The sequence below is a fragment of the Micromesistius poutassou genome, assembly GCF_964030765.1.
Source record: "Micromesistius poutassou genome assembly, chromosome: 2".
NCBI classification, from domain to species: Eukaryota; Metazoa; Chordata; class Actinopteri; order Gadiformes; family Gadidae; genus Micromesistius; species Micromesistius poutassou.
In genome coordinates this window covers 13,305,128-13,331,697 of record NC_140272.1, presented here as the reverse complement: position 1 = coordinate 13,331,697, position 26,570 = coordinate 13,305,128, and the positions used below count along the sequence as shown (strand labels likewise).

The window sequence follows — 26,570 nt, the reverse complement described above, 5'->3', positions numbered from 1 at the left end:
CTCAGTCCAAACACACACACACACACACACACAAAGTGCTATGGAACATTATGTTTGGACAGGCAGAGGTTTACATGGGACAGTGTATATGCACACACACACACCTACACATTCACCTGTGCAGAACGAGCGCATACAAAAACAACACACACACACACACACACTTTGGTACGGTGTGCCCTTTGAGGCATCAACTTATTAGTGCTGTGAGAAATAGTCTAGAGCCTGAAGGAACCAGCCAGCACTCATTATCACCTACCCCCACAACATCATCGTCACCATCATCATCTCCACAGACCTATAGCGAGTGGGAATAAACTTGCTGAGGGTGCGTGTTTATATTCAAACAGGGAGACGGTTAAAAGCCTGGAGCTGCGGCCCGTGTCCTCCATCCAGCCAATGAAAACACAGGGTTTTAAAAAAGTGTATTTGAACAACGTAGTAGAGAGGGCGAGCGAAAGTGAAACAGATGTAGACAGAGTGAGCGAGTGACAAGAGAGTGAGATTGAGAGAATGAAGCAAAAAATGAATAAGGGAACAGAGTTAGGGTGAGGGGTCTTGGGCTCTTCAGAATTGGAATACGTTGACCAACATTCAAGACTGCCATTCGATTGACATGAGAGACGCCTTGAAAAATGTCCAGAATCATATTCATACTGATCCTGGTGATCCCACTCCACAGCTACCACGCATGCACGCACACACGCTCCCCATTCGTTTGCTGTGTTGTGCAGCTTGCGGCTTGGGGATTGATGTGCGAGGCAATGAGCCAGGAAAATAAAGCAAAGACACACACACACACACACACACACACTCCATTATCGATGGACACCTGTGCTTGAGACGTATCCCTAACCCAGCAGTTAAATGAAGCATGCAGGGGTGTGACCTGTTGCTAATAAACATTAGGTCTGTAAAGAAGCTATACAATGGCAGCTAGCTAAATAAGAAAACAAATTGTGTCCATGGTCACCAAGGTTAACAGGCCATCTGCTAGCACTTAAACATGTGAGAGGAAACATTAAATAACATGCACATTAGTGAAATGTGGAAACACTACAACTTATAACAGTCCACCCACTCCTGGCATCTTGTAGAGTGAAACCTATATATATATATATATATATATATATATATATATATATGTATGCATGCATATACACACACACACACACACACACACACACACACACACACACACACACACACACACACACACACACTTCAGCTAGCCTTTTACACACAGCACAGAAAACACAGAAAACACAGCACTCTGTATCTGTCAGAGCCAATGACAGACGATATCAATGGCGGTATGGTGTGAGACAGGACACCCTGCGGGTCAACCAATTAGCTGCTGACAGCAGGAGATCTATGGCAGCCCGTGGGGTTGGGGGGAAGGTTGGGGGGGTGGGGTGGGGGGGGGGGGGTGGAGAGGAGAGGGAGGGGTGGGTGGGAGGAGAGGAAGGAGGGTTTGAGGATAGAAAACACTTGTGTTGGTGTAGGTTTGGACGGTAACGGGAGCGGTAGCCGGACTCCACCATCAGCCGGTTGGAGCACAGCCTGGTACTACAGACAGACAAGACAGACACACAGACAAGACACGCAGGTTCATCACACCTGGTTAGCCGGCAGACAATTATTGAAAAGGCGCCGGGGGGGGGGGGGGGGGTGGGGGGCTCGGTGATTGTTTGGCGGCTCCCTGGGAGTGGTGCCCAGAGCAATACAACGCAGAGCTGAGCTCCAGCCAACCACTCAAGAGCCACAGGGCCAACTGAACGCAGTCCAACGATAAAGATAAGAAATGCTGCAGCCCAGCTGGATGGAGCAGAGGGGTTACGGTGAGACGAGGGTTTATTGGCAGTGACGGCAAGTGAACACTGGTGCACACACACACACACACACACACACACACACACACACACACACAGACGCGCACATGCGACTGTGATCAATTCGAAAAATATTGTCTACAGGAACACGTTATGCCAAGCCAGGAGTGGTTGTTATTACACACAATTAGACTGTATTCATTGAGTTGAGCTGCACAGACACAACATAGTAAGCGGTGCAGCACAGTGAACCCCTATGAGTTCATGATGGTCATAAGACGGTCATGAGGTGAAGACCTAAGGATGAACGTGAGCCCTGATGTCTGGGCCTCTAACTAGATGCTGCTGAGGAACAGGAGCCAACGGGTTGGGGTCGAGATCGTAGCTTACAAAGGATCACCTTTCACTTTCTGCTAGGGGAACACTGTCACACTGCATTGGAAACTACCACCATGTGACTCCTCCAAGTGTCCGTTGAGGTGTTGCAATATACCGTACATTGCAATTACCGCTGCATGAAAAACAAAAACAAGCTGGTGGAGAAAGCTGGTGGAGAAAGCGGAGGCGGAGAGGGCCAGTAGGGAGGGGGAAGGAGACGCGTAGCGCTTCCCTTCATGGAGGAGCTGGCGGTGGTTGTTTAAGGAGAGTGAGGTTAACCTCTAATTACATGTCTGGCTGCGGTGTGATGCTTGTTCGCCCTGGCCCTAGCGCACTCCCTGCACCTTTACTTTCACATCGCTCCCCTCGCTGCTGAGAAGTGGATGGAATTATAGGGTAGCGTCATGCGTGTCTCACTAATTACTGCTGGGTGACAGGCCGAGCACGTCCTGGCGCAATGTCTGCACCGTGGGCCATTAACACAACACATCATTATTTGTGTGTTATTATGATAATTATTGACATTAGGAGAGCAACTGAAAGTTAGGGCGATGGACCACTTTTATGGCTTGGTCATCTCAACTTAATGCCATGCAGAATAATGATTGTTTTTATTTCTTATGCTGGGGCTCCCATAAGGCTGTGAGCGTACACATCTCATATTTGCACTCACTGTGTGTGTGTGTGTGTGTGTGTGTGTGTGTGTGTGTGTGTGTGTGTGTGTGTGTGTGTGTGTGTGTGTGTGTGTGTGTGTGTGTGTTACTAGGAACATGTGGCGGGCTGGTGGTTTTCTGCTCTGATTGAAGCAAACGTGCAGAAAATTGAGGGAAGCAAGCACAACCACCAGGCCCACAGTGGCACAGCTCTCCACTGTCCACCCCGCAGCACTGAAACCCACCCCACAGCAGCGGGATGTGGAAACAGGGAGGAGAGAACCTTAAGATGTGTACCGTTCCAACTCATAGTGGAGTAATGCAAGTGTGTTCATGTGCGAAGATCCATGTCAGGACTCGATGGAGATCTTTGCTGGGCTGCAGGCATTTGTACTTCCATGGCATGTTTGTGTGTACGCGAGGGGGAAGTATGCCGCAAATCTACATGTACAGCCGAGCAATTTGTCAAATTGGGATTCGGCCTTCAGTCAGTGTGACAATGGTTAACAGCCCGGCTATACTACGGCCATTTGGAATCAGCAGTTGACTCTATGGAGGTCATCAGAGTTTAGTCTGCACATCTGTGGATGGGGGGGGGGGGGAGAGAAAGAGCAAGAGAGAGAGAGAGAGAGAGAGAGAGAGAGAGAGAGAGAGAGAGAGAGAGAGAGAGAGAGAGAGAGAGAGAGAGAGAGAGAGAGAGAGAGAGAGAGAGAGAGAGAGAGAGAGAGAGAGAGAGAGAGAGGTCCCTGAGGGAGTGTGTGAAAGAGGATAATGCCGTCCTCCATGGACATGCTGTACTGTGTGTTTGAGGCGTGGAGGGGAAGACAGAGACACACGGCCTCTTCCAGCCTCTCCTGATGTGAACGGCAGGCACGTCCCCGTTCTTTGTAGCGGGGAGGAACCCATCCATCCATCATTCAGTGGTGGGAGTGAGCCATTCATCCCTGCTGTGACAGGAGCGGTAAAGCCATATCGGCCTTCCAGTGACAGAAAGCAAAGCCTTCACCTCCCGCCAAACGAAACAACACAACAAGGAAAGGCTTTCTCCACTGTGAAGGTCTGCTTGACCTAAAAACACGCCAAGCGGGCCCCACTGCTCACAAAGGAGAGCCATAAGTCACACAGGCGGACGGATAGAAGCTGAAGGATTTCCATGAAACGAGGATTCAGTGTCCCTATCTCTGTGTCTTTAAGAGGAGCGTAAAAAAGCATGCTCCATCGAGGTCCCCCCCCCCCCCCACACACACACACACACACACACACACACACACACACACACACACACACACACACACACACACACACACACACACACACACACACACACACACACACACACACACACACACAGCGTTGACAACATGAGGAATAGTAAAATCCATGAATTGAAACCTCAAAGGACATGCATGCACGGCCATTTGGAATGACACACTGATAATTCAAGTCTCAACTATGATCTGGCAGATAGATTCTGCTCCTCCTGGATCGCAGTGGCTCTAAATATGTGCTGACACTATGTACCCCGATGGCCAACCCACTTGCAGCAGACTAGCGCCCTTCTCATAGCCAGGGTTGGCTGTTTTGTCAGTGTCATATTATGGAGCGCGCGTGCACAGGCACGCATATGCACACAAAGCAGTGTCAGCCAATGTTGGGTCAGGGGTCAAACTTCAATAGGTCAACAGGTGTCCCATGGGCCTCTACTTATCGATCACATGCCGATCAGGGAGCTCCATTGGCACATGTCAAAACAATTCACTTTTATTCGCACTAAGCCAATAATGGCCAACTGGATTTCAGTTCAAAAGATTAGAAATTCTCGCTGTGGATATTTGTCTATTCACAAATTTGTGTGTGCGTTTCCACCATAATCAAGTTGTTAGTGCCCTTTTTTAATATCATTGGGAAAGATCTCCCGGAGGGAAGTTGACACACACACACACACAGTACAGGGTCATAAAGCCTCACTGTGCATATGCAAAAGGAAAATAAACACCATAAATCTGCCCACATCTCTCTCCCTCTCTCTCTCTCTTTCTCTTTCTCTCTCTGCTCTGGGTCACATGAGGGTGTTTAAACATTAGCCGCTGTGGATCAGATCACCCAGACAGGATATGAGAGCGATTCTGCACACGCCTTCCAGCTACAGTATGCGTCACACAACTCAACATGGATGCCATCCCAAAATATGAAATTGTGCTAGGCTTTAACCTGACATGGAGATAAACTAAATCCCCTTGTTTTGGCGTGTTGGGAGCGCTTTTCAGACATAAAAAAATAATGATGCAACGACACGATGAAGAATGGAACAGCTGAATTGCTTGGCCCTTTACAAAATGGTCCCCGTTGTGTCTGAGGTCATGGCCCTTTGAGGAATCACACACACACACACACACACACATACACCCTTTAAGATACAGAATTTGGTGAGACAAAGCCAAAGTAGATGGGTAAACAATGAGATTTCAGACTAATTGTTGGGTCAGAGGTTAGTTGGAGAAGAATGTGTACGAGTGAGTTAGAGAGAGAACAACAAAAATAAAGGAACCAAAGAAAAAAGCTGTGACCTTTTAGAATGACAACCTAAGAGCAGCATTTATTGACGGCGGTGATGTGTCAGCGGGGAGGAGTTTGTGTGTCATTTCCATCCTTTGCGGATAGAAAATAAAAGGAATAAAAAGCAGAAGGGGAGCGAAAATATGAGGCGGGGGGGGGGGGATGCAGTGGTGAGCCATCGTTGGTCGGTGTGGGGCCAGGAGGGAGGAGAGGTGTTTCATAAGGCCTGTCTGCGGTTGCCAGATCCAAAACGTCAGTTTGCCAGGAAGTCCAGTGTGATCGGTGGAGGGAGAGAAGGAAGGAGGGGCTGCTTAAGAAGCATGATGCAGACGACCTTTGACCGGTGAAAGAAACGTTTAACAACCAAAAATAACTGTCACTGATCCGCCAGTCGGGGTGGGGTCTCACTTTAAAGCGAGCTTGCTCAACTTTTCCAGTCTTTTCTCCTTTAAACAGAAACAAAATGCATGGTGTGTGTTGTCATGAAGCGGTGGTCGAGACAGTAAAAAAATAGGGGAAGAAACTTTGAGGAAGGCAATTAATATGGATCCGTGGAAGAAAAAAACAAAAAAAACACAGAAGTGAGCAGAAGTGGCGTGGTTTCTGTTCCAGTCAATCAGGGGGGGTGGGGGGGGGACCTCCAGGTGCATCAGTCCAGTGTGTCGGTGTGAGTCAGCATCACTTACAGCAGCCGCTCCCAACACCCCACTCCCCACAAATCAGCAAATTGCTATCTAATAACCTGACTGCAGCTCATTACTCAAGCTGTTGAGATCACAGCCCAGATTACCTGACTGCTTTAGAGCACAAAAATATAAGACACTCCATCAAAAAATAAATAACTAAAAGCTTTCATTTCCACCGAGGTGATTGCTGCTCATAAATATATAAAAAAAAAAAAAAAAAAAAGCCTGGAATGATGTGAGCGGAGAGAGAGAGCAAGGGGGAGAGAGAGAGCCAGATCATTTAAATATAGCAGGGTCTAATGTCTAGAGCTAAGCCTTGGATGCCATCTAATGGTCAGACTTGGAACCGTTGATATTGAGAGGATGAAACAGTGAGATCCCATCACACCGGCGGGGGGGGGGGGGGAACAAAGGTCACTTTGGGGCGCAACACAACGACGAGGAGAAGGACAACTATAGGAAGAGCCAGTTAAAGATAACATTTCCTCGATATTCGTCAATATCGAACAAGCAATCATTGCATTATTTCAATCGAAACAACAGCTTACCACGGAGCTGGCGGCAAGGACAACCCTTCATGTAAACTAGCAGAATGACAATACTTAGTCTTCCTTTTTTAATTTAGAGCCAATGAGCATCTCACACCAGCTTAACCAAATAAAGTAATTCATTTGACGTGCTCTCAAGCCAAGGCAGCTCCCCTGCGGGGGTCTGACTTGTGTAGGTCTTTAGGGCTAGGCGATATTTAAAGAAAATGATCACAAAAATGATAGGGAATTTAACGCAATATTGATAAATATCACGATATGCTTTTGAAACAAAAACATTCTAAACTGTCTAACTGAGAGTCACTACATTGAAGTAAATAGAAATTTAAAGGACGGTTTTACTGTGTTACGGTATTCAGTACGGTCACTGGATCTGTTGCCATCTACATTTCAACGATACAATACCATTAATAGACACAAAACGATAACATGGAATAATTGCAGAGCCCAAGACTAAAAGGCTAAACAAGGCTTTTGATATCCGTTGCTCAGCAGTGAGAGCATGCACGGGCCATGATAATGTGTGTTCAGCAGATATGTGATGGGGTTTGGCTCCTGACAGCAGCAGGACAATGAGGTTCGAGATCCGGTACAGGTTTCATTGCCCGCCGCTGCCTCTGCATTTCCTCCCGCACCCTTTAGTACCCTCTCCCACGCTCCGCTGGTGTGATGTCACGCCTATCAGAGATGGCTTCTGACGGCCACCTAATGAATATACAGCGTGACGAAGGATCACAATTAGGGGGACCGCTGAGTGTGTATGTCGAGGTGGGGGGGGGGGGGGGGGGGGGGGAACCATGCAGCACATAAACAAACGTATCTTGACAGGGTCGCCCGGCCAAAGACGGGGAGATGGGCGGGCAATGCCGGGCAGCCGCGAGAAAATGAATTACCGCCCTGACACACGTCAAAGCCTATCACAGCAGAGGATCCGCGGGCCACTGCCGCAGCCCCCAGAATTCCCCGCCTTTGCCGTTTGCATTTCATCTCACGCAGTTAGTATGCACGCAAACGGTGGCCCAGCCTCCAAATGTATTCATTTATTCACAAACCCTCAGAGAAATCACAGTGTCTTGTTGTCCCCCCCCTTTTTTTTCACCACCCACCGGCTGTCCAGATGGAATTTGCGTGAATAACATCGATTTAGTGAGGCAGAAAATAAGTACAGCCGAGCGCGGCGGTAGGGAACTAGATTACCCCGCACCCCCCCCCCCACCCCACAAACCACACACATACACACACACACACACACACAAACGTATTACAAACACCGTCACTTCCCTTCCCAGAGAAAAACAGTGTCACCTTCACACACACACACAGTTCTTTGCTACTCCTTTGCAATTGTATTATGGAACTATTGTAACTATTGTATTGACCGTGTCAGGGTGGGGCGGTAAGAACGGGGAGGTGGAGTTAAGGACGGAAGGGGGTAAGGGGTGGGGTGCCTGTGTCTTGCTCGCCTTGTGGACCAGAATCAGTATCCATCAGCATTACCATGCAGTGCAGGTGCGATTAAATGGAACGCCATGAATCACAGGCCTGGAGCGGCAGCTTCATTACCAAAAACTGAGCGCCCATCAAGGGAGAGCCGCTCAATGCTCATTTATCCACGTTTTGTTTTGCATTTATAACACCTCTAATTGCATTAATTAATCAGCTGTACTTGCAATAGGAGGGGAGCTGGTGTTTCGTTTATAATTGAAAGAGATGAAAGTGGAGGGGAAGAAAGAGAGACCCATACATCAATATGTGCAACCCCAACAGAGCCCAGGAGAAATTAAATTGCTTCTAATCAGAACAGTGGAAAGCCTCAATATTTCTTCGGCCTGTTGGAAAAAGTCCCTGCTTGGTCTTGCAGGGGGCCGGCGGTTGTTTTATCTGTGTGTGACTTTGAATGGCACCGAATGCGCTCCGGTTACCACCGTCTCAGAGGTACAAACTTGAGCTCCTGCATTGGTTTGTGTTGGCAGGTGTGTTGATTTGTGAGTGAATGAGTGAATGAATGAATGAATGCGACGTGTGACGTGTGTGAAGGGATCCTACCTCTCGGAGAACTGTGCTTCTGTACCCCCGATACAAGCCTCTGACACCCTGGGAATAGGAAAACACACACAAAAACACAGAATGATGTCGTGCCTAAGTGGGTCTACAAACTCCACTGAGCATTATTGCATGCACTATAATACCACAATAGCCCTAAAGGCATGCGGGGTGCGGCTTGTGTGTGTGCAGGTGTGAGAGCCGGAGCGAGGGAGAAGCATAGCGGGACTATACCTCTTCCCGGAGCGTGGCCAGCAGCATCTGGTACGTGGTGGAGGAGGGGGAGGCCTGGGTCCTCTGCTTCACCACCTCTGTGGGCACCCGGATCAGACAAGCCACCTACAGGAGGGGAGAGGAGCCCCCATGTTCAAAATGCCCAAAACTGTATTTTTTTCCGTCAGTGTCCGCCAATCGGTTTGTGAACGTTTTCCCCCGACCCTCTGATGCCTCTGAGGGTATGCAGAGGCATCAGAGGGTCAGTGTGTGGAGGTGTGGATCTCTGTGTGGGGAGCGGTTATGTTGTTAATTGTGTCTGAGAGAGGTAATAAGCTTCTCAAGACACTCGTAGTAGCTTATGGCACCCCAGTGTGCGGCGAAACCATGGGGATATAACCATGGGGATAACAACACATCCACCTCCTTCCTAGAACTCAAGCTGAAACAGAGTTACACTTTGAGAAAAAAAACGCTCCGATAATATAAACAACTGCGATCATATTTGTGTTGTTGTTGCTGTACATGAATCTGACCTGTGTTTTCCTTCCACCGAGCAACAGGCAACCAACAACACAACATGACATACTGTGGCCCGTGGAAGATAATTACAGGGAGCTAATGAGCAAATGGCTGTTTGATGTAATGTGCTACTGCGGCCAATTAAGGAGCAAGCCCGGCTTGACGGCCGAACTCGGGCCAAAGCACCTGAGGAACAGGTGAACAGTTAATGAATACGTCAAGACACCGGTGCATACATGCACACTCACACACACTCTTACACAAATACACACACACACACACACACATACACAGCAGTGAGACGTACAAGGACAAAGAAACCGAGCTATCCCGCTTCCACAGCTGCGTGGAAGTTCCTCTCGAGCCTCATATGTAAATAAAAGCATGGTGCGCATGCAGCTCGTCTAGATAGACATGAATATTCATGCTCTGAGCACTCACACCCGCCGCTCGTATCACCCCTTCAGGCGGGCAGGAAGGCAGGTGGACGGGCACAGCTGCCCACCTGGCGCCTTGTTTACCCATAGATCCCATGACAGAGTGAAAACACCGCCTAGCGGCAAGTGGTCTCTCCCAGGATCAGCGCACTCCTCTCCAGCCCTGGCTTGCTGCGATGCCCCCCCCCCACCCCCGCGGTGGTACACAGATTGGCACACAGATGCCAGTCTGCAGGTGCCACCCTCTCCACAGTGTGTGCGCGCCGGCGTGTGTGGTGCTGGCTGCGTGCGTGTGTGTGTGTGCGCGAGCGGCGGCGTGCGTGCGGAGAAGATGGCTGAGACAGACACGTGGTAATAAAGACGGAGTTGGCCTTTGCCTGAGTCGAGCTCTCCTCCGCAGGGTGACGGAGGGATGCGGGGAGGTGGGGACTCCTTGTCCATGGGAAGAATGTCAGATGGCTTTCCCCTTTCAGCCATTCATCATTCCCTGCCGTCTCCTCTGTCAGTCAAGCGCAAGAGGGGATGCTTGAGCATGCCAAAACACTATGAAGAGCGCCATGAATGCAAGTACAGGAAACGACCAGATGAGTTCAAAGGATTCCATGCCCTTCAGATATAGTGTTGGTTGGTGCCATCTGTGCACCACTTTCTGTTGTCATTAAAAGCATGTCTTAATGATGCTGTGAGGTGCCTCGGAGAAAAAGTATACCGGTAAATCTTACTTTTACTTTTATATGGGAAAAGAGTGAATAAACAATGTAACATGTACATAATTGGAATGTTAGCCAAAAATGAGCTTAACCAAATGTGCACAACTTATTTTTGCAAACTATCTTTATGGAATATCTCAATGCTGGCCTTGTGTTCAAGTAATTGACCGTCCTTTAGATCTACTGTGGGGCAACAGCCCCACCAAGTGGCAGACGTTAAACCTACAGGCCCCTCTCACACTAACTGAGCTGGCAGGATCCATTTCAGCGATCTAATTTGCTCTCTTTTTGGCCGGGGTTACCATTTATGATCATGTTTTCCCAAATGTAATTCTCCAAAGGACCAGAATAAGGCTTAATAAACCGCGAGAGTGGCAGTGACAAGTAATTACAGATCTAATTGGACTAGGCGATGGGTGAGGTGGCGGAGGCCGGTGCAGCTGCACTGGGCTGGGAAGGACCTTTTATCTCCCGACACTGCTGAGGGGAGAGCGCAAAATGAGCCCAAGATTACAGCAAATTAATTAGGGACATGGTTTATTTGAGAGTAATCTCTGTGCCTAAGGGGCGGCAATTGTAGCGCTTGTTCAGTATAGATGGGAGATTACACGCCTGGTCCCCAGGGCTGTTAGAGGGACGTTTGCAGGGACGGTGGGACAGATACGCTGGCAGGGAATCAGGGGTGCTCCAGCTGCTGATAGAGCCGCCGGACTAGGGGAAGATTAGCTGTGATTTCTCCCTCTCTCTGTCTCTTCATCTGTGCAAACATCTTGCCAGTGGATCTACAAGGAACGTTACATCTTGTCTTTTCATCAGCAACATGTAAAGGGATTATATTAAAAGGTGGGGGGCCGACTGCATGACATGTCATAGGCGCCTGTGCAGACTTCTCCCGTCTCACTCGTTATTCTCAACCTACTACCCCTGCGGTCGTGCTTGTCAGCCCATTAGCAACTTGTTGGCGTCTTCCGAATTCCCTACCGCCATTCATCTTTATTTACAAGTTGTCTGGAGTCACCAAACAACTAATTAATTAATTAGAAGGCTGTCTAGCTGGCTGCGATCGACTGTGTCTTCCTCGGCTTGTTGTGAAACCTGACTGACACACTGTGATCTAAACTTTATTTTGTTTTTTTTATACCCCAAAACTTGTCTGCAAAAAAACAAGGTGAATAGCCCCCCCCCCCCCGCCCCCCAATACCATACTGGGAAATTAACACAGACCTGAGGCCCATTATCTGCATGGCCGGTGAATCAATCCCAGGCCAGAGCCATTACTTCCTCATTCATCCCTCCAGTCATTCCTAGTGACCGGCTCAGGGCCACAGAGAACCAGCAGGTGGTTAATCTGCGGGAGTATTAACGTGGAAGCCAGCAGAGAGGGGGCAGGTGAAAACAACACACGGGCAGGAACACGATCGCTATTGGGAACCATAAAAGGTTAACTTGTGAAGCATTAGGTATGGAGCACCAGCTCGTTTAAGCCGCGTTGGCATTGAGAGGCGCTGGCATCGCACACAGTGACAGCGAGCTGGCTCTGGGCGCGGAGCGGCCGGAGAGGAAAATGTCCAAATTAGTTGGACAATATTACTAAACAGACTGTGCAACGCTATTATTCTGAATTAGTCGTTTAAGGTCAAGTTGAACAAATAGACACATCAGATAAAACGTGTAGCAATGGAGTCCTGGCATGAACCGTGCACCTGGCATGGTTTCCCCCGGACCACTCACGCTGCCCAGAATAAATCACCGCTAAATGTTTGAAGCAGAATCGACCACTCAAATACATTTCTCTATCCTGACGTGGAAATGTTATACTTTTTTTTTAATTGTGTACACGTCAAGATCATGTTTCGCCTGAGGCTGGCCGCAAGAAGACAAGAGAGACCCAATCAGAAGTGAGCAAAGATTCAACCCCGGAAAAAACTACTTTGATATGCCCAACCCCCAACTGCTAGCTATGAATACCTACCACAAAACCTAGCATCCCCACCGGTTAATAGCAGTGGAATATTCTTTGAACATCTGGGGGGCCCTGCTTATACGCCAAACAGACGTCACACACATGAAACCAGCGTGAGAGTTGGAATTACCCCCGGGGACGTCCTCCTCATGGGTTCTTACTGAATGCTAATGTCAAAAACAAATATCTCCCCACTCAATAGTCTTTGATCGAGTTCAAAATCCAGGTGCCCAAAACTTCTGGGGAAAAACATGGTGCAGAGTACGCCGAAAAAACATGAATCTACACGGAGATAGAGGAGAGGAAAAGCGGCCGAGAAGGAGAAAGAACATGGAATGGAACACCTCACCATCCATTGGAGGGAGGTACTTAAGAGAGTCCAGTGCTACGGGGAGACCACATATGGATCAGTTATACCGGCCAAGCGCTCACTAGCTTCAATGACTTCCTAGCCGACCCCAACACATACTGCCCACCGCCCAGCTTAATCTCTACACTGCATCTTCCCATGTCCCAGAGCATCTTTCAGTACATCCCCACATAGACAAGTGGGCCCGGAGGGCGGGGCAGCGGGCGGCGATAGGGGCATCCTCCGCCAGGCCTTGACAAATGGGTTATCAGGGCAGACGTCGGGCGACTGGGAATGAAGATGAATGTGATCTAATGGCAGGATAACAGCCTGCTAGAGCCTGACAGAAGCCATCATCGTACACATTCTTTAAGGGAGCGTCCCCCCGCCTGCCGCTGCAGCCGCTCACCGAAAAACTGGGACTCGTCTCAGATTGTTGAGGGAATTCTCCTTTTGTCCCCGTCTGCTTCTGTCTGGTTCCTTGGTGCTGATTGTGGCCTCGTATGGCCATTGTGTTTCTTTCCTTCGCTTAACCGATGGTACAATATCATCTTAACCTAGCTATCGGTGTTGTATATGGGGAATGGGTTAACCTTACAATTGTAAGTGCTTGGCACTTGGTACTATGACCATCCTTACTGTACACACAGCGATATATTGTTTCTCTTTCTTCTGACAAATGTACTTATTGTAAGTCGCTTTGGATAAAAGCGTCCGCTAAATGCCCTGAATGTTGTTGTGAATGTACAATATCGAAAACTGTATCCATAAAGAAATATTCTTCAAAACTCAATTCTCATCCAGAAATTGTTGGATCAATCATCACCACTCACAACTGCAAACTTCAAAGCACAACTGACATATTGCTACTCAGCATTGCTCACACAATGAGTTCCACAGAGAAGATTTATGCAAATATTTAATAACATCACCTATATTGCCTTATCACCATTATGAGAAAAGCACTATGAGTAATGGACAAGCATTAACACATTAAGGATGAAGTATTCCCATGCTGAGCCGGCTATGAATATCATCCATTCCAATAGCCTTTTCTTTTAATATATTCCCCATTTTTTTTCCGGACACAATATTTTTACGGCACAACATATTTTTTCTGTAAACATCTTACAAGTGAAAATCATCGATTTCAATCAGCCTCAGCCTTATCAGAATCACACTGATGAAAACGATACAGATTTTATCTAAATACTACATTTGTATTCATAAGATACAACGCCTGGTGGGGCAGTAGGTACGAGTCAAGGCCTCGAGGCGGCTTATGTGGTGTAGCACAATGGAAAGAGTTGGCTAAATGGATTAGACAAACTTTCCTGGGGAGAGGAAAGGTGGCTTGATGTAGATGACACATTGTCTGTGCCAACTCCCATTAATAGTTAAACTCATCTGCTCCCAGTCAAGAGGGAGTGAGAGAGAATAAATAATAACAGGGGGGGAAAACTAGCGATCTCGCTTACAGAAAAGTCAGACAAAACATGTCAGAAATGAGAAAGCTGAAATCAAAATATGAAAACCCCCAGTGTGTTGCTTTGTGAGGATGAAGGGAATCAACTATCTCAATTGAGAAATCAAGCATGTTATTTTTTGAGAACTTTTTGAATAGTCTACCACTGAAATCTGGCAGGGTCGTGTACAGGGAGAAGAGAAGAACAATATGTGAGCCTGATTGCAGCACATTACGGAGACTCCATGCCTTGTGTGGAACTCGGAGGCTGCCTTTAGGAAGGGCCTTTTATGGCTAAGCCTGAAGATTACTGGCTTTAGACCCAGAAGCATAAGACGTAACGGCCTAGCCGGAACGCAGCGGGAAAACCACACCTCCCTTGCCTAGGCTGGCCTCATAAGATTTCTTCCTTTGATGGACTTAAATCCCTGAGACGGGGTAAAGAAAGGTGAACGATAGCCTCAACCTTCCTCTCAACCCATGACGTCACCTGAACTCATCAGCTGCGGAACGCGACAAGGGGCCCGGGTTGGAAAGGGTATTTTTATTCGGCTACAGCTGCAGCAGTGTCATGACAAAAACGAAATGACTAATTATGAAGCCACTGGAGAGGAAACACGGGCCTAATTCAATTTGTAGTCAGAGCCGATGTGCGACACGGTGTGCTGTTGTTCTCGCCACCGCGAGACACACAAGATCCAGTGCACTCCAAGACTGAGAAGATCCACCCAGACACAAACATCCTCTTTCATAAACATGCCCACTTGGGAAATTACAGCCATCCAAAAATCCATGAATACTAAAAACCTAGTATTTTGTAGCCTGCTGGGGTGGTTTGGAGATGTGGGGGGCATTCTCCCATCCACGCATCCATCACCCCCTCCATTTTTATGCCAATGTTAATGCCCATGGACCCTGGAGGGCTGCGATTCCTGGGCTCGCTGTGAGCCATCGAGAGGGCCATGCTGAATAAATTGCTATAGCATAGGTTTTCAAGCCTGACTTCCCTGAAAAAATATTGGTGGAGTCCTGGGCCGAAAGCTGGAGAGAGTAGCAAACTCCTTATTTATATGTAATACTGCACACACAAACGCAAGCATGTCAATGAACCAGGTTTCATCAACATACTTCCTGAATTGGACACTAAAGAAAGTAATCGTGTCAAAATCCTGTATCCGTAAGCCACAACTGTTTGGACGGACTACAATCCATCTATTTCTATCACCCATAAACGAGACGAAATGCATTTTGACGTACAATTAGTTGGTATATTATTGTAGCACAACTAAATACTTTTGCCCTGGCTACTTAGGGAGGGTTAGCTGTGCTTACTAGATATAATAGGCTATATAAACTGACAAACAGCATTTCCTAAAGGAACATCTGGTATTACAGATGAGCAAGACAAGTGTGTTAATTATTTATGCCCTCAGTGTGTTGTACACACGGCCGTAGCCCCCGGGTCCAACTACAGCCTTCCAAATTGTTTTTATGTTTTCATTTATTTCCAACTCAATTTTGGCATGTCTAGGCAGCCATGACAGAAATTTGAATGTGAATTCAACAGACAGCCCACACATTTTTATTTACCAAGCTAAGGAGGGATGGAATGCAGGAATCAAGCCAAGAATGTCCACTCAAAATACCCATCCATGACCACCACCCAACGACCTTGATGACCCAGGACGACAGTCAAACCCACCTACCTGGTCGCATATGGTCAGCCACCCACCCACCCACACTTCCCTGCCCTACCAAGATTGTCAAGTAAGGGGAAAATACTGCATGAAACTACAGGGACAAACATGTTTGTTTGTTTGTATAGATTTTTTTTTTGGGCAGGGGAATCTGTACCCTTTCCCTTAAGGGCGGTAGCTGAAAGTTTTTTTTTTAAGGTATGCCTGTGGTCATCTAAGATCTGACCACTAAAGCTTTGGACTGATGGTGATAGGACAATTCTGTGTGTTTTCAGCCTGTAATTTTACTTCCCAGTTGAAATACTCTGGAAAGCTTTGCCTTGCTCTTGACACTAGCTAATAGATGTCAGAACATTCTCAGACACTTTGTGGATCCCATCCCTAAATTCAGGCAATTTTCAAACAATTAGGATGGAATTGCCATACACGTTTTGGACATACCAGGGATTGGGCTCTATTATCACAAATACTTTAAATGGACAATGGACAATATGAGCAAAACATATCTTCAATTTGAATATTTCCCATTGACCATAATGCTTTAGATCTTTGCTGCAGTCTGCTTGTCTATTTGACTCCCTTTTCACAGTCTCTTCTGCAAGCTCCGCCCCCATGTATACCTCTGAGATGTTTCGTTCCTCCCCTTTGAAAATCGTTGCTACTGCTACGATTCAGCAAACATCTTAGTCCTGAAGTGCCAATGAATTCAGATACAGGTCGTTAAGACACACAATGATGCACACAGTCACCCTGGCAAAGTGACTTCTGCAACGCAGGACTTTGAGTAAACAAAGCAAGTAGACACCAGAAGGTGGGCACCTACCACTTCTCCCAGGGAGGCAGCCAACATGTGATTGACAGGTGCCATGTGTGCTGCGTCCTGGCCTCTGCCGAGCAGGGACTTGGTGCAGTCGTAGGTGACGAAGAAAGCAGCGGCTGGAACCAAGCAGAACCCCAGCGCGTTAAGGCACATTAGTCAGCCCAGTATGCAGCCATTAATACCCCTCACCACCACTGACAGGCTGAAGCAGAGCTCTGTGTGTGTGTGTGTGTGTGTGTGTGTGTGTGTGTGTGTGTGTGTGTGTGTGTGTGTGCGTGCGTGCGTGTCAAGAAGTGTGTTAAGATGAGGGCAGTTACAGAGAGGCATGCCACAGAGAAGAAAAGTGTTATCTACGGTCATTTTAGAGAAAAGTTTAGCGAAAATATAATTATTAAAATGAACCACTGTCTAATTAGGGTGAAAGAATATTAACATACCTCTAAATGAACTTTATTGGAAAAATGCACTGGAGAAACTGAATAATGAGACAATATAATAATGGATTTATTATGTCCATTATTATAAATAATATCCACATTTTACATATATTTTACATTTATATGTTTCTGGTAATGGTATGCATCTATCCAAAACCTAATTTTTTATTCAATAAATTCAAGACTAAGTTTTTCCCCTTAAGAGTTTTTCTACTGTTAATTAATACATCACTTTGAAGGGGATTTTCATCTTTGTAACCCCACATCAGCCACACCAGCACACCAGCATCTCCTCCTGGTATAGGTTCTACATTCAAAAAGAACGCCAAAAAAAGAACGGACAACAATGGTGCCGTTCTTTGTGATGTAATCAAGAAATACCTCTGAAAACAACATCTGAACTCTCAGCTACTTCCCCAGTGCATCCAAATGTTTTCAAAAGTTGAAATTCCCTGTTGACATAACAAGTGTAGTACCATTCGGGAAGGAGCCAATGGCAGCAGATGGGACCCCAGCATAGATCCCCCTGAAGCCCCCTGCCTTGTAGAAGCCCTGCTGGCTCTGCAGCCTGGTCTTCATGGTGTCCAGGGGGAAGAGGGCCAGATCCACACACATCCCTGCACAGCCCCCTGCCTAGGACACAGAGGAGGTATAAGCTCTGTTACTGTGAGTGAAATATGGGAGGTTTGTTTTATTAACCTTTGGGTTGCAAATGTAATGCATTTTCCTTAACCGATAGTTGAAAACGTTAACGATCATTGCTCGATTAATCATTACTAATTAACAAGATACAAAACGCATGTCTTATCTCAGTGGAAGTTGTATTTAAACAATTCCCGCGCCATGTGAGTTATGTGAAACATAAATTCATGAAGCACAAACAATTGAAACAAGTAAACAGAATTATAAAACAATAAGGCTCTCACTCAAAACAGCTGTTCTTGTCCGGTCCTTATTCAACAAATGGTGTCGCCAAACAAACAATCTCAAATGGGGCACAACTACTGTCATTCCTAGACTAACAAGATTTTACAACAAGAGAATAACAAGATTTTTTTTGAGAAAAGGTACATAAAACCAACATTGTCAGTTAATAAATGTTGAATCTGTTAAATTCTTAACAGTGATTAATTGATTAATAATTAACATCCCTTATGTGCACTTCAAGTTCAGAGTTCATGCGAGACCCTGTTTGTGCTTGGTTTGAAATTGTGTCTGTGGTAATCCACACACTTAACACGTATAATAGTTTCCAAGATGCTTAAGTAGTCATCAAATCTCCAAATAAATAAATATCCTAAATTAGCATAAATAGTGACCCCATTTATGTCCATTACCTGCAGTTAACCTCCTCAACAGACCCTTTTCACAGAGATGGACAAATCAATTGTTCATAACACTAATTAAGCATCTGCTACTTTTATGTACCAGGGCACACGGTCAATGTGTGATATCGTCAGTTTGGATAAAAAGAGTAGACCCATGATAAGTGTTGGTAGTGACACCTGTGTTTACACTGCAATAATGCCTGTGTGAATAGGGTCTACTGTGTGGCAAAATCGAATATGGCATAACACAAGATAAAGTGTTTTTTTGTAAAGATAATGCATTTTGGGGTTATTTGCACAACAACTAGACCCTCATTATTTTTTATCTGCTCATCCAAGAATTCAACAATGGAGCCATGTGTTCTCATACTAAGCTTGGCTAAACAGAGAGTGATCAAGTTTATGGACTTTGATTATCTCAGGCACTAAAGCATGAACAAAAAAGTTATTTGAAGGAAGGTCTGTGGAAGTCAGTGCCAAGTGGCGCAGAATGTTAATGCAAGTCTCACTAATCTGACCCTCCGTAATACTATATTGTACTGAATGAGAATAATGAGAAAGAATGCAAACATTGTTGTTTACCTATTTTGCAGATTCATAACAAGACTTAGACTTACAATATGTAGGCTATTACACTGTCGGACCATTCACTTCTCCCTTTCTTACACACAGTTAGTATTTAAATTCGCCTTAAACAATAACAACTGCAATATTAGAGCATACTAATGGGATTGCTGTTTCCTTATTAACATATTTATATTTAATGGAATTTACTATTATAGGTTAATACATGGCCAATGGTTTGCAGCCCAACATGGTTTACAATGTATGTATGCTGGAAACGACTACAAACCGTTGTATATTCACAGGTATATTCCAAACAAGAACACAGGCGTGGTCGATTTTTAACGTTTGAAAATGAATTAAAGATACAATAAAATAGATCATGTTTAAGCAGTTAAGTTAGTGACTGACTGTCAGAATTTGTATACATCGTGACATTACCGTTAAGGACGCAATAAACGCTTGTTTTTCCATGGTATGTTATGTTCCGTCTTGTCAGCTGATACAAAATGTCTTTGATATTGAAATGTACCTTAACAGCATGTTTATAACTTCAGTGCAGTAATAACATGCCTGTCAAGGACGCTGCCATCTTTGGAGTATTACTTCCGCGTGCTGTGACGTAAAGTGACCACATGACCTGGATGAGCTTTTCTTGGGCTGGGAGAGGATGTTCAATTGTAGCGTTATTCCGGTCTGCCGCAACGCAATTTCCGTTATTTTACTTAGCTATGTATGCCAGGTAACAGTCCCTGGGGCGAGAAGAATAACAACGACAAGAAGGATTAATATGTATTTTTTACAAAATCATTGACAAACAATATCCAAAACATGTGACAGAAACGGATAACCCTTTATCAGAAGTCCCTCCCTCTCCCTCGCCAATAACGCTCATTTGAAGCATCCCTTTCGAGTCGCACCGTCGTGAGACGAGAAAACCACGGAACGAACTTACCCAACGCATAAATATGTGTTCATACATTTGCATTTAACCTTGTTGGTAAGAAAATAGATCATATTTTATATATGTTTACAATAGTATCGCTATAATAGTAATAATGTGTTATTAACATTATTAACATTAACACATTATTCCACATTTATATCGAATGCACATAAAAGCTATTTTTTGCGCCTCATTACTATTTACACTAGTAGGCCTACAACACTATTTTAACACTTTGATAATTATTTAGGTGTACAGCATTGGTTATGTATAGCCGCCAACATATATCTACACATACTTTAGGGCTCAATGTAGCAAATATGCGATATTTGTGTCGTTTAGACTATTTGTTTCCATAATAATCTAATGCAGTATGCTATTAATATTATAATGTATACTAGTATTTAATGCTGATACCACTTATTCTGGGTTAGCACCTTTTATGTACCAGGAAATGGGTCTAGATTGATCTTCTTCACTTTTGGTTAGTCTACTACCGCTCAGGAAAGTAGAAGACTAACAATAACTGTTATGAGCGACATCTGTTCGAAAACAATAGGGTCAAGAGTCAAGAATGAGTAAAGGCGTATACCACAAAAGGTGGTTGAACATATACAAACCCAAGAAAAAAAATCTAAATCTAAATCAAATATGGACACATGCATTAATTAGCACATATCACAGAATATGTAGGTAAACATGGCAGTTTCCTTTCTATACTATTTAGGCATATTAGTTATAAATAACTTAGTACATAACATTGAAACAACATTTTACAATATTTTGTATTGACGAAAAAAAAAAAGTACTTCTTAAAGATTGAATTAGTGCCTAGTATTAATGAAAAGTAGTCCACTTAGTGACTGATAACAGTGGGATACACACACACGTGCAGTGTATCATCAGCATCACTTTCCCTTGCCCTCCCTGGTCCAGCCGAATGGTGTGTGGTGGATGTGATGTGGGGAGGTGACGTCTGGTGGGGAGGTGGGGAGGTGACATGGGCAGGTGAGCACCAGGAGACTCGCCAGGTTATTTATGGACTGCTGTCAGCCCTCTGCAGCGGTTCCTATTAGGGAAGGGGGGGGGGGGGGGGGGGGGCGTGCCACAACCTCTTCACTCTGCCCAGACCACAATGATGAGGTCTGGGCCAGAGTATTGCCGGTTTGAAGCACCAACGCCCCGTCATCCATCTTGTGGAGGTGTGTCTCTGAGGGACGGCCGCGGACGTGGGCCACAGCTGTGTGTTCTGGCTCGCACCGCTGTCCTTGATCTGTATTAGAGATGGGAGGAGAATGGTCGCTCAGCTAATAATCTATCTCTTGCTCTCGGCCTCTCTCCCTTGCTTTTCTGTTGGTACTGATGCTGTTTCTTAACCAAGAGCAGAGAGCACCAGGGTTTCTCTTTCTCCTTGTGTCACGAGCCAAACAGGAACCTTGTTTGTGTGTGACTGTGGTCACCTTCGGCCAGGCTCGTGTGTTGTACTGGATTATGCAAATTATCATTTGTAATAGGATTCCTTCAAACATAGCTCCCTTTTCTTTTCTCCAATAAATCAATATAATATATCAATATGACATGTTGATTCAACTAACGTATTCTTACTGATTGGTTTGTAGGAGCTGGGATGTGATGAAGCTGCCCTGACTCAATGAGTCATCCTTTTTTAAAAAGAAACAACAGTTACGCACTTATTATTTCAAAGCTCCAACTCTAGTCACCATCTCAGATCTCCGGGCTGGCTGCCCCGGCGTATCTCTACCTTCCCATCACAGCGCTGCACCTGCCTTAATGACCCCCGTGCACCCGGTGAACCCCTGCGCCTCACTAGGTATCACGCACCTCCTAGATTAAGGCGAAGAACAATACGCTCACAGAGTCTTTCAACTAGTCCACTGCCCTCATATCGACCATATCTACTTCACAGAATAACCCCCGTTTCAAAGTTAATTCCGTGGTGCAGCGGAATCTCCTCTGCATTAAAGTCCAATTTAAAAAGCTGTCAGGTTGTGACTGGGAGTGTTGTTCATTTAGCTCTTTGTAAGGTCACAGAGATTCACCCCTGAAGTCTATGTAGATTCACACGGAGCCCCATTGATCTTGACCCCCGCTCCGAGTACCATCCTGCACAGATGAAAGAGGGCGAGAGAGAGAGAGAGGGGGAGAGAGAACTTGTTCTCTGTCAGCAAAGGTCACTCTACCCCGCGGGCTGTCTTTGAAAAGCGAAGGGCAAAGTAGGGAGGATTATGCCCCAAGACGAAGAGGAGAGGGAAAGAGGTGGTGGAGGTGGAAGGGAGGGGGAGGGGGGGGGGGGGGGGGTTGGTGGTGGTAGGCAAGCAGCAGTACGGTGGGTTGTAATAAAGAAAAGCCTTGCTTCTGCTTAGGGAAGGTGTAACGTGTCGAATGACAGCCAGTGTGAACCTCAGCACACAGGGCAGGCTTATTAGTGCAGGTGCAGAGGCGTTCAGAGTTCAACCAAAGTTTTCAGACACTTTATCTACAGTGTGCATGTGTGTGTGTGTGTGTGTGTGTCAGTGTGTGTCTGTGTGTGTGTCTTTGAGTGTGTGGGGGGGGGGGGGTCATTTGTGGGTCGTGTGTGCATATATCAGTGTGTGTATAACTGCAGAAGAGCCACATTGCTTGAAATCCGTATAAAAAGTGTTCATCATGGCTTAATAAGAGGTCCTGCTACCCTCTTTGTTTTACACTCTTATCTCTAACCCTTTTTTTAGAAAGCATAGTTGTCGAAATGTTGTTCCTGTTTGTTGTTGTTTGTTGTTTTCGTCCCACACGGACAATGTTTGAAAGCACCATCTGCAGTGGTCACTATTTGTCAGCTGATGACACCTCAGCCTCTGACACGGTAGTATTATTCATGAGATGCCGGGTGTGTGTGCGTGGGTGCTGAGTGTGTGTGGCGCTGCATTAGGCATAACGATGATAGCGAGCCCAACATTGTAGCGGCGCGGCTGACAGCGGGTGCAGGCGACTGGGGAGCGGGAGGTGGGAGTGGGGCGGCGCTATTTCATTTACTGACGTTTGTTCAGGAGGTGAAAGCACATACACCTGGTGACAGGGAAGAAACACCTTGGGGGAGGGGGGGGGGGGGGGCAAAGTGGTTCAGGAGGGGAGGGGAAAGAGGACAGCTTCTGGGTGGGGAGGAATCGAGGTCAGGGAAGCAATGGGCAAGGGTGGAGAGGTTAAAGAGGAGAGAAGGAATAAAAGAGAATTCATTATGAATTCACTGAATCGACACACTGTCACGCCGCGGTCCACGCCGGCGACTCCTGTGTCACACCTGAACCCCTCCAGCACACCCACCTGATCCAAAGACGAGTTGCACCCCCTTCCTCCCCTCTAGAGCCAATCCAAGGCCATGTCATCATACCATCTTTCCTTTCCCCCCCTGCTACCGCCACACCTTGAGGCCCCCCTTGTCCCCGCTGGGCCACCGCTGAAATATTAGCTGCCGGTAGCATATTGATCCCGTGCCGAGCCGGGCTCCCTCTGCCTAAATATAGATAGATCAGTCACCCCCCCCCCGCCTCAGCCCAACCCACCCTCCCCCTAAAATGTCTTCTCCTCCACCTCCACGCCGGTGCCAATGGCAGCACTGGCCATTATCGATCGCCATGATGAATTTCCCCACAAACCCCTGCTGATGGCTTTTGTGCTCCTGCAGCCTGATGTTGTTGTTGTGCTGCAGAGAGAGTGGGGCCGCTTGACGGACATGCAGCCAAAGAGTGGTTGTGGGGAGGCTGGGGGGGGGCTGGGGAGGCGGGGAGGCAGGGGGGTGGCCAAGCAGGTCAAACTGGTCTGGGATGGGGATGGGAACGAGATGGATTGCGACTGGGAGGTTTGTAATCACAGCTGTGTTATAGGTGTCCAGCAGCCACTTAACGCTTGCCCATTGAAGCCACAACAAACCCCCCCCCCCCCCCCACCAAACCACCACCTCAACCCTCTGTCCCTTGTCCTCTCTCTCCCCTGTCCCCCTGTAATGTTGTTTATGAACAACATTATATTTTATTATATACTATGCAGCCAATGAGCCAATTTATTTTGTGGAAACAGTTTGGATGGATAATGGTTGTAAAAGCAATATGGATTCTTTGTGTTTAGTAGTTTGAACTGATAGGGGTATTTTACGTACGCCCATACATTTTAGTGTTATACCCTCATTATTTTCTCTTTTTTTCAAATCAAGATTCGAAGACAATTATCTGGGGAGAGATCACAGATGTTATGAGAGGACAAGGACAACAGGGTAAGGACAACAGGGTAAAACTTTGCAGAGTTGTGCTGACCGATGCAAAGGACACACAAATCCAAAGTGACTTCACAAAGACCGACCTGCACAAAATGGTTTCCCTTGAAAGGAGATGCGGTATCTATTCATCACGGGCAGTGTGCTGGATGACTTCTCCATCCAGCATACATTAAGCGGCCGGCCTTTTTCTGTGCTTTGCCTCCTAGTCAAAGATGACACTCGCATTTGTCATAGCCTAAGTGCCGAGGTGGGGATGGTGAGTGCATCCAAACAACAACATTTTTGCAAAGCGCTGTGAAAATGAATCATGGGAGATGTGCTTGTGGTGTCCCGTAAGGTTTGAAAAATAATTTCACCTTCTTAGTTTCTATGTAATTGCGTTTTTTGTTTTGTGCCCTATTTGCACTGACATCAACACATTTTGCTGCTAAATAGAGGCAGAAAGAGGCAGTTTGTGTATGATAATGAGTTAGGATGATGGTTACAGTGAGTCCAATACACAGGTCCACCGAATGCTTCTCATTCCGCTGCATTTGATTTTTTCACAATTGAGTGTAAGGCCACACTATCGCATGCATACATGCATAGAACATATACCCCTACAGTAGTCCAAGAAATGTGTTAATTCAACTTATTCTCCCCAGTGGGTCAATGTGGCTTATATGTTTTCTGGGACAAGCTCTCTCTCATGTTCTGTATGAGATTCTACCTGTATTCCTGTGCACTTAAGAGTCCTCTTGCGGTTTACTACCTTCTATGTGTTTGCTCTCTCGGATGACAGAGAACTTGGAGAGCAGGGCAACACAATCCTCACTATCACTGCCTGTGTTTCAGTGAGCGGATTGATGGTCAATACCACACCAGACACTAGAACCTGGAGCTAACGGCATGTTGATGGACAGACCTGACCAATGTCTTGAGGTCCCTACGGGGGAAGGCACCAGGTGTGAGCAGCATCCACCCCAGACCCTGACTGGTGCTCATGGATCAATAAAGCCAGGCCCAGACGGCTCAGACAGAATTGGAGGACATTGAGGAGCTCCTGGGCCGAAGCCTGTAAACACCCTTTCAAAGTGGACAGGTACAATCACGACATGCGCTATGACATGGTAGGGAGTGGCAGGGAAACCTGTGTGTGTGTGTCTGTGTGTGTGTGTGTGTGTGTGTGTGTGTGTGTGTGTGTGTGTGTGTGTGTGTGTGTGTGTGTGTGTGTGTGTGTGTGTGTGTGTGTGTGTGTGTGCTTGTGTGGTGTGGTGTGCACTTGTTAGGTGTGAACACATTCCCATGGGGGCATCACTGTCATCCAACCACATTGGTCAATGAAGATGAAATCATATTGAAATATGCACAAACATGCTTTCCAATCTGATGCTATCTGCAGCCTAATATAAACATAGATCTGCTCCAGATGCTCCCTGTCTTCTTTGACATTTAATTTGATCCATGTAAACATCACTGACATTGTGACTTCACATTTTCATTTGTGTAATGCTCAGTATGCTTGCTAAACAGGATTCTGATAGAGCTCTCTGTTGCTGTCTGTCAAAAGTGTGGCAAAACATTGTAGTGGCTCTCTGTTAAGTTTTCCATCCATGAAGATTGAAGAATTACGTTTTTTACGTCTGGGTAGGAATGTCAACTTTCATACTGATTGTCCTTATCAGCCAAACCCATGGTGCAGCTGATGATTACGACATAAATGTTACATCAGATCTTACCTGCTTGCAAATGATGACCTTAGAATGCATACAATGCTGGCAAAAGGCAACACTGACCTTTCCATTTCCATAACATCTATGCCCTTTACCATGGGGTCAGAGTGCCATCTAGTGGCCATTCAGAAAATCACAAAAATGCAACAGAAAAAGGGGAATTGTATATTTGGTAAAATGTATGTTCTCAAAAATCTATAACTAATTCTAGTATATATACTGTAACTGTATATATAAAGAACAATAGCACAATGCAACAAATGTATGCTATGAGACCTACGTATAGCCTAGGACTCCAGGAGTTGTGTTTTAATCAGTATGACCCAATCTGAAGGAACAAGCACCATGGGCCATCATTAACCCCACATCTATAATTTATTTTACAAACCATTAATCACCATCAAGGGTTCTACATGTCTCGGTTCTCCCTTCAACACAAGC

The 26,570-nt window shown here is 46.1% G+C and overlaps 1 protein-coding gene across 1 annotated transcript in view; it reads right to left on the bottom strand.

Moving 5' to 3' along the window:
* The window catches only part of slc25a26 (solute carrier family 25 member 26), a 29,553-nt gene extending 9,771 nt beyond the window's left edge, over positions 1-19,782 (bottom strand). The window contains exons 1-5 of the mRNA XM_084463929.1: positions 19,643-19,782; positions 17,786-17,942; positions 16,876-16,988; positions 8,931-9,035; positions 8,700-8,747 (exon numbers count right to left, since the gene is read on the bottom strand). Of these exons, the coding sequence (XP_084320055.1) occupies positions 8,700-8,747; positions 8,931-9,035; positions 16,876-16,988; positions 17,786-17,942; positions 19,643-19,675 (456 nt within the window). The 5' untranslated portion in view covers positions 19,676-19,782. The remainder of the gene's footprint in view (positions 1-8,699; positions 8,748-8,930; positions 9,036-16,875; positions 16,989-17,785; positions 17,943-19,642) is intronic.
* Between the last annotated feature and the right edge of the window lie 6,788 nt (positions 19,783-26,570).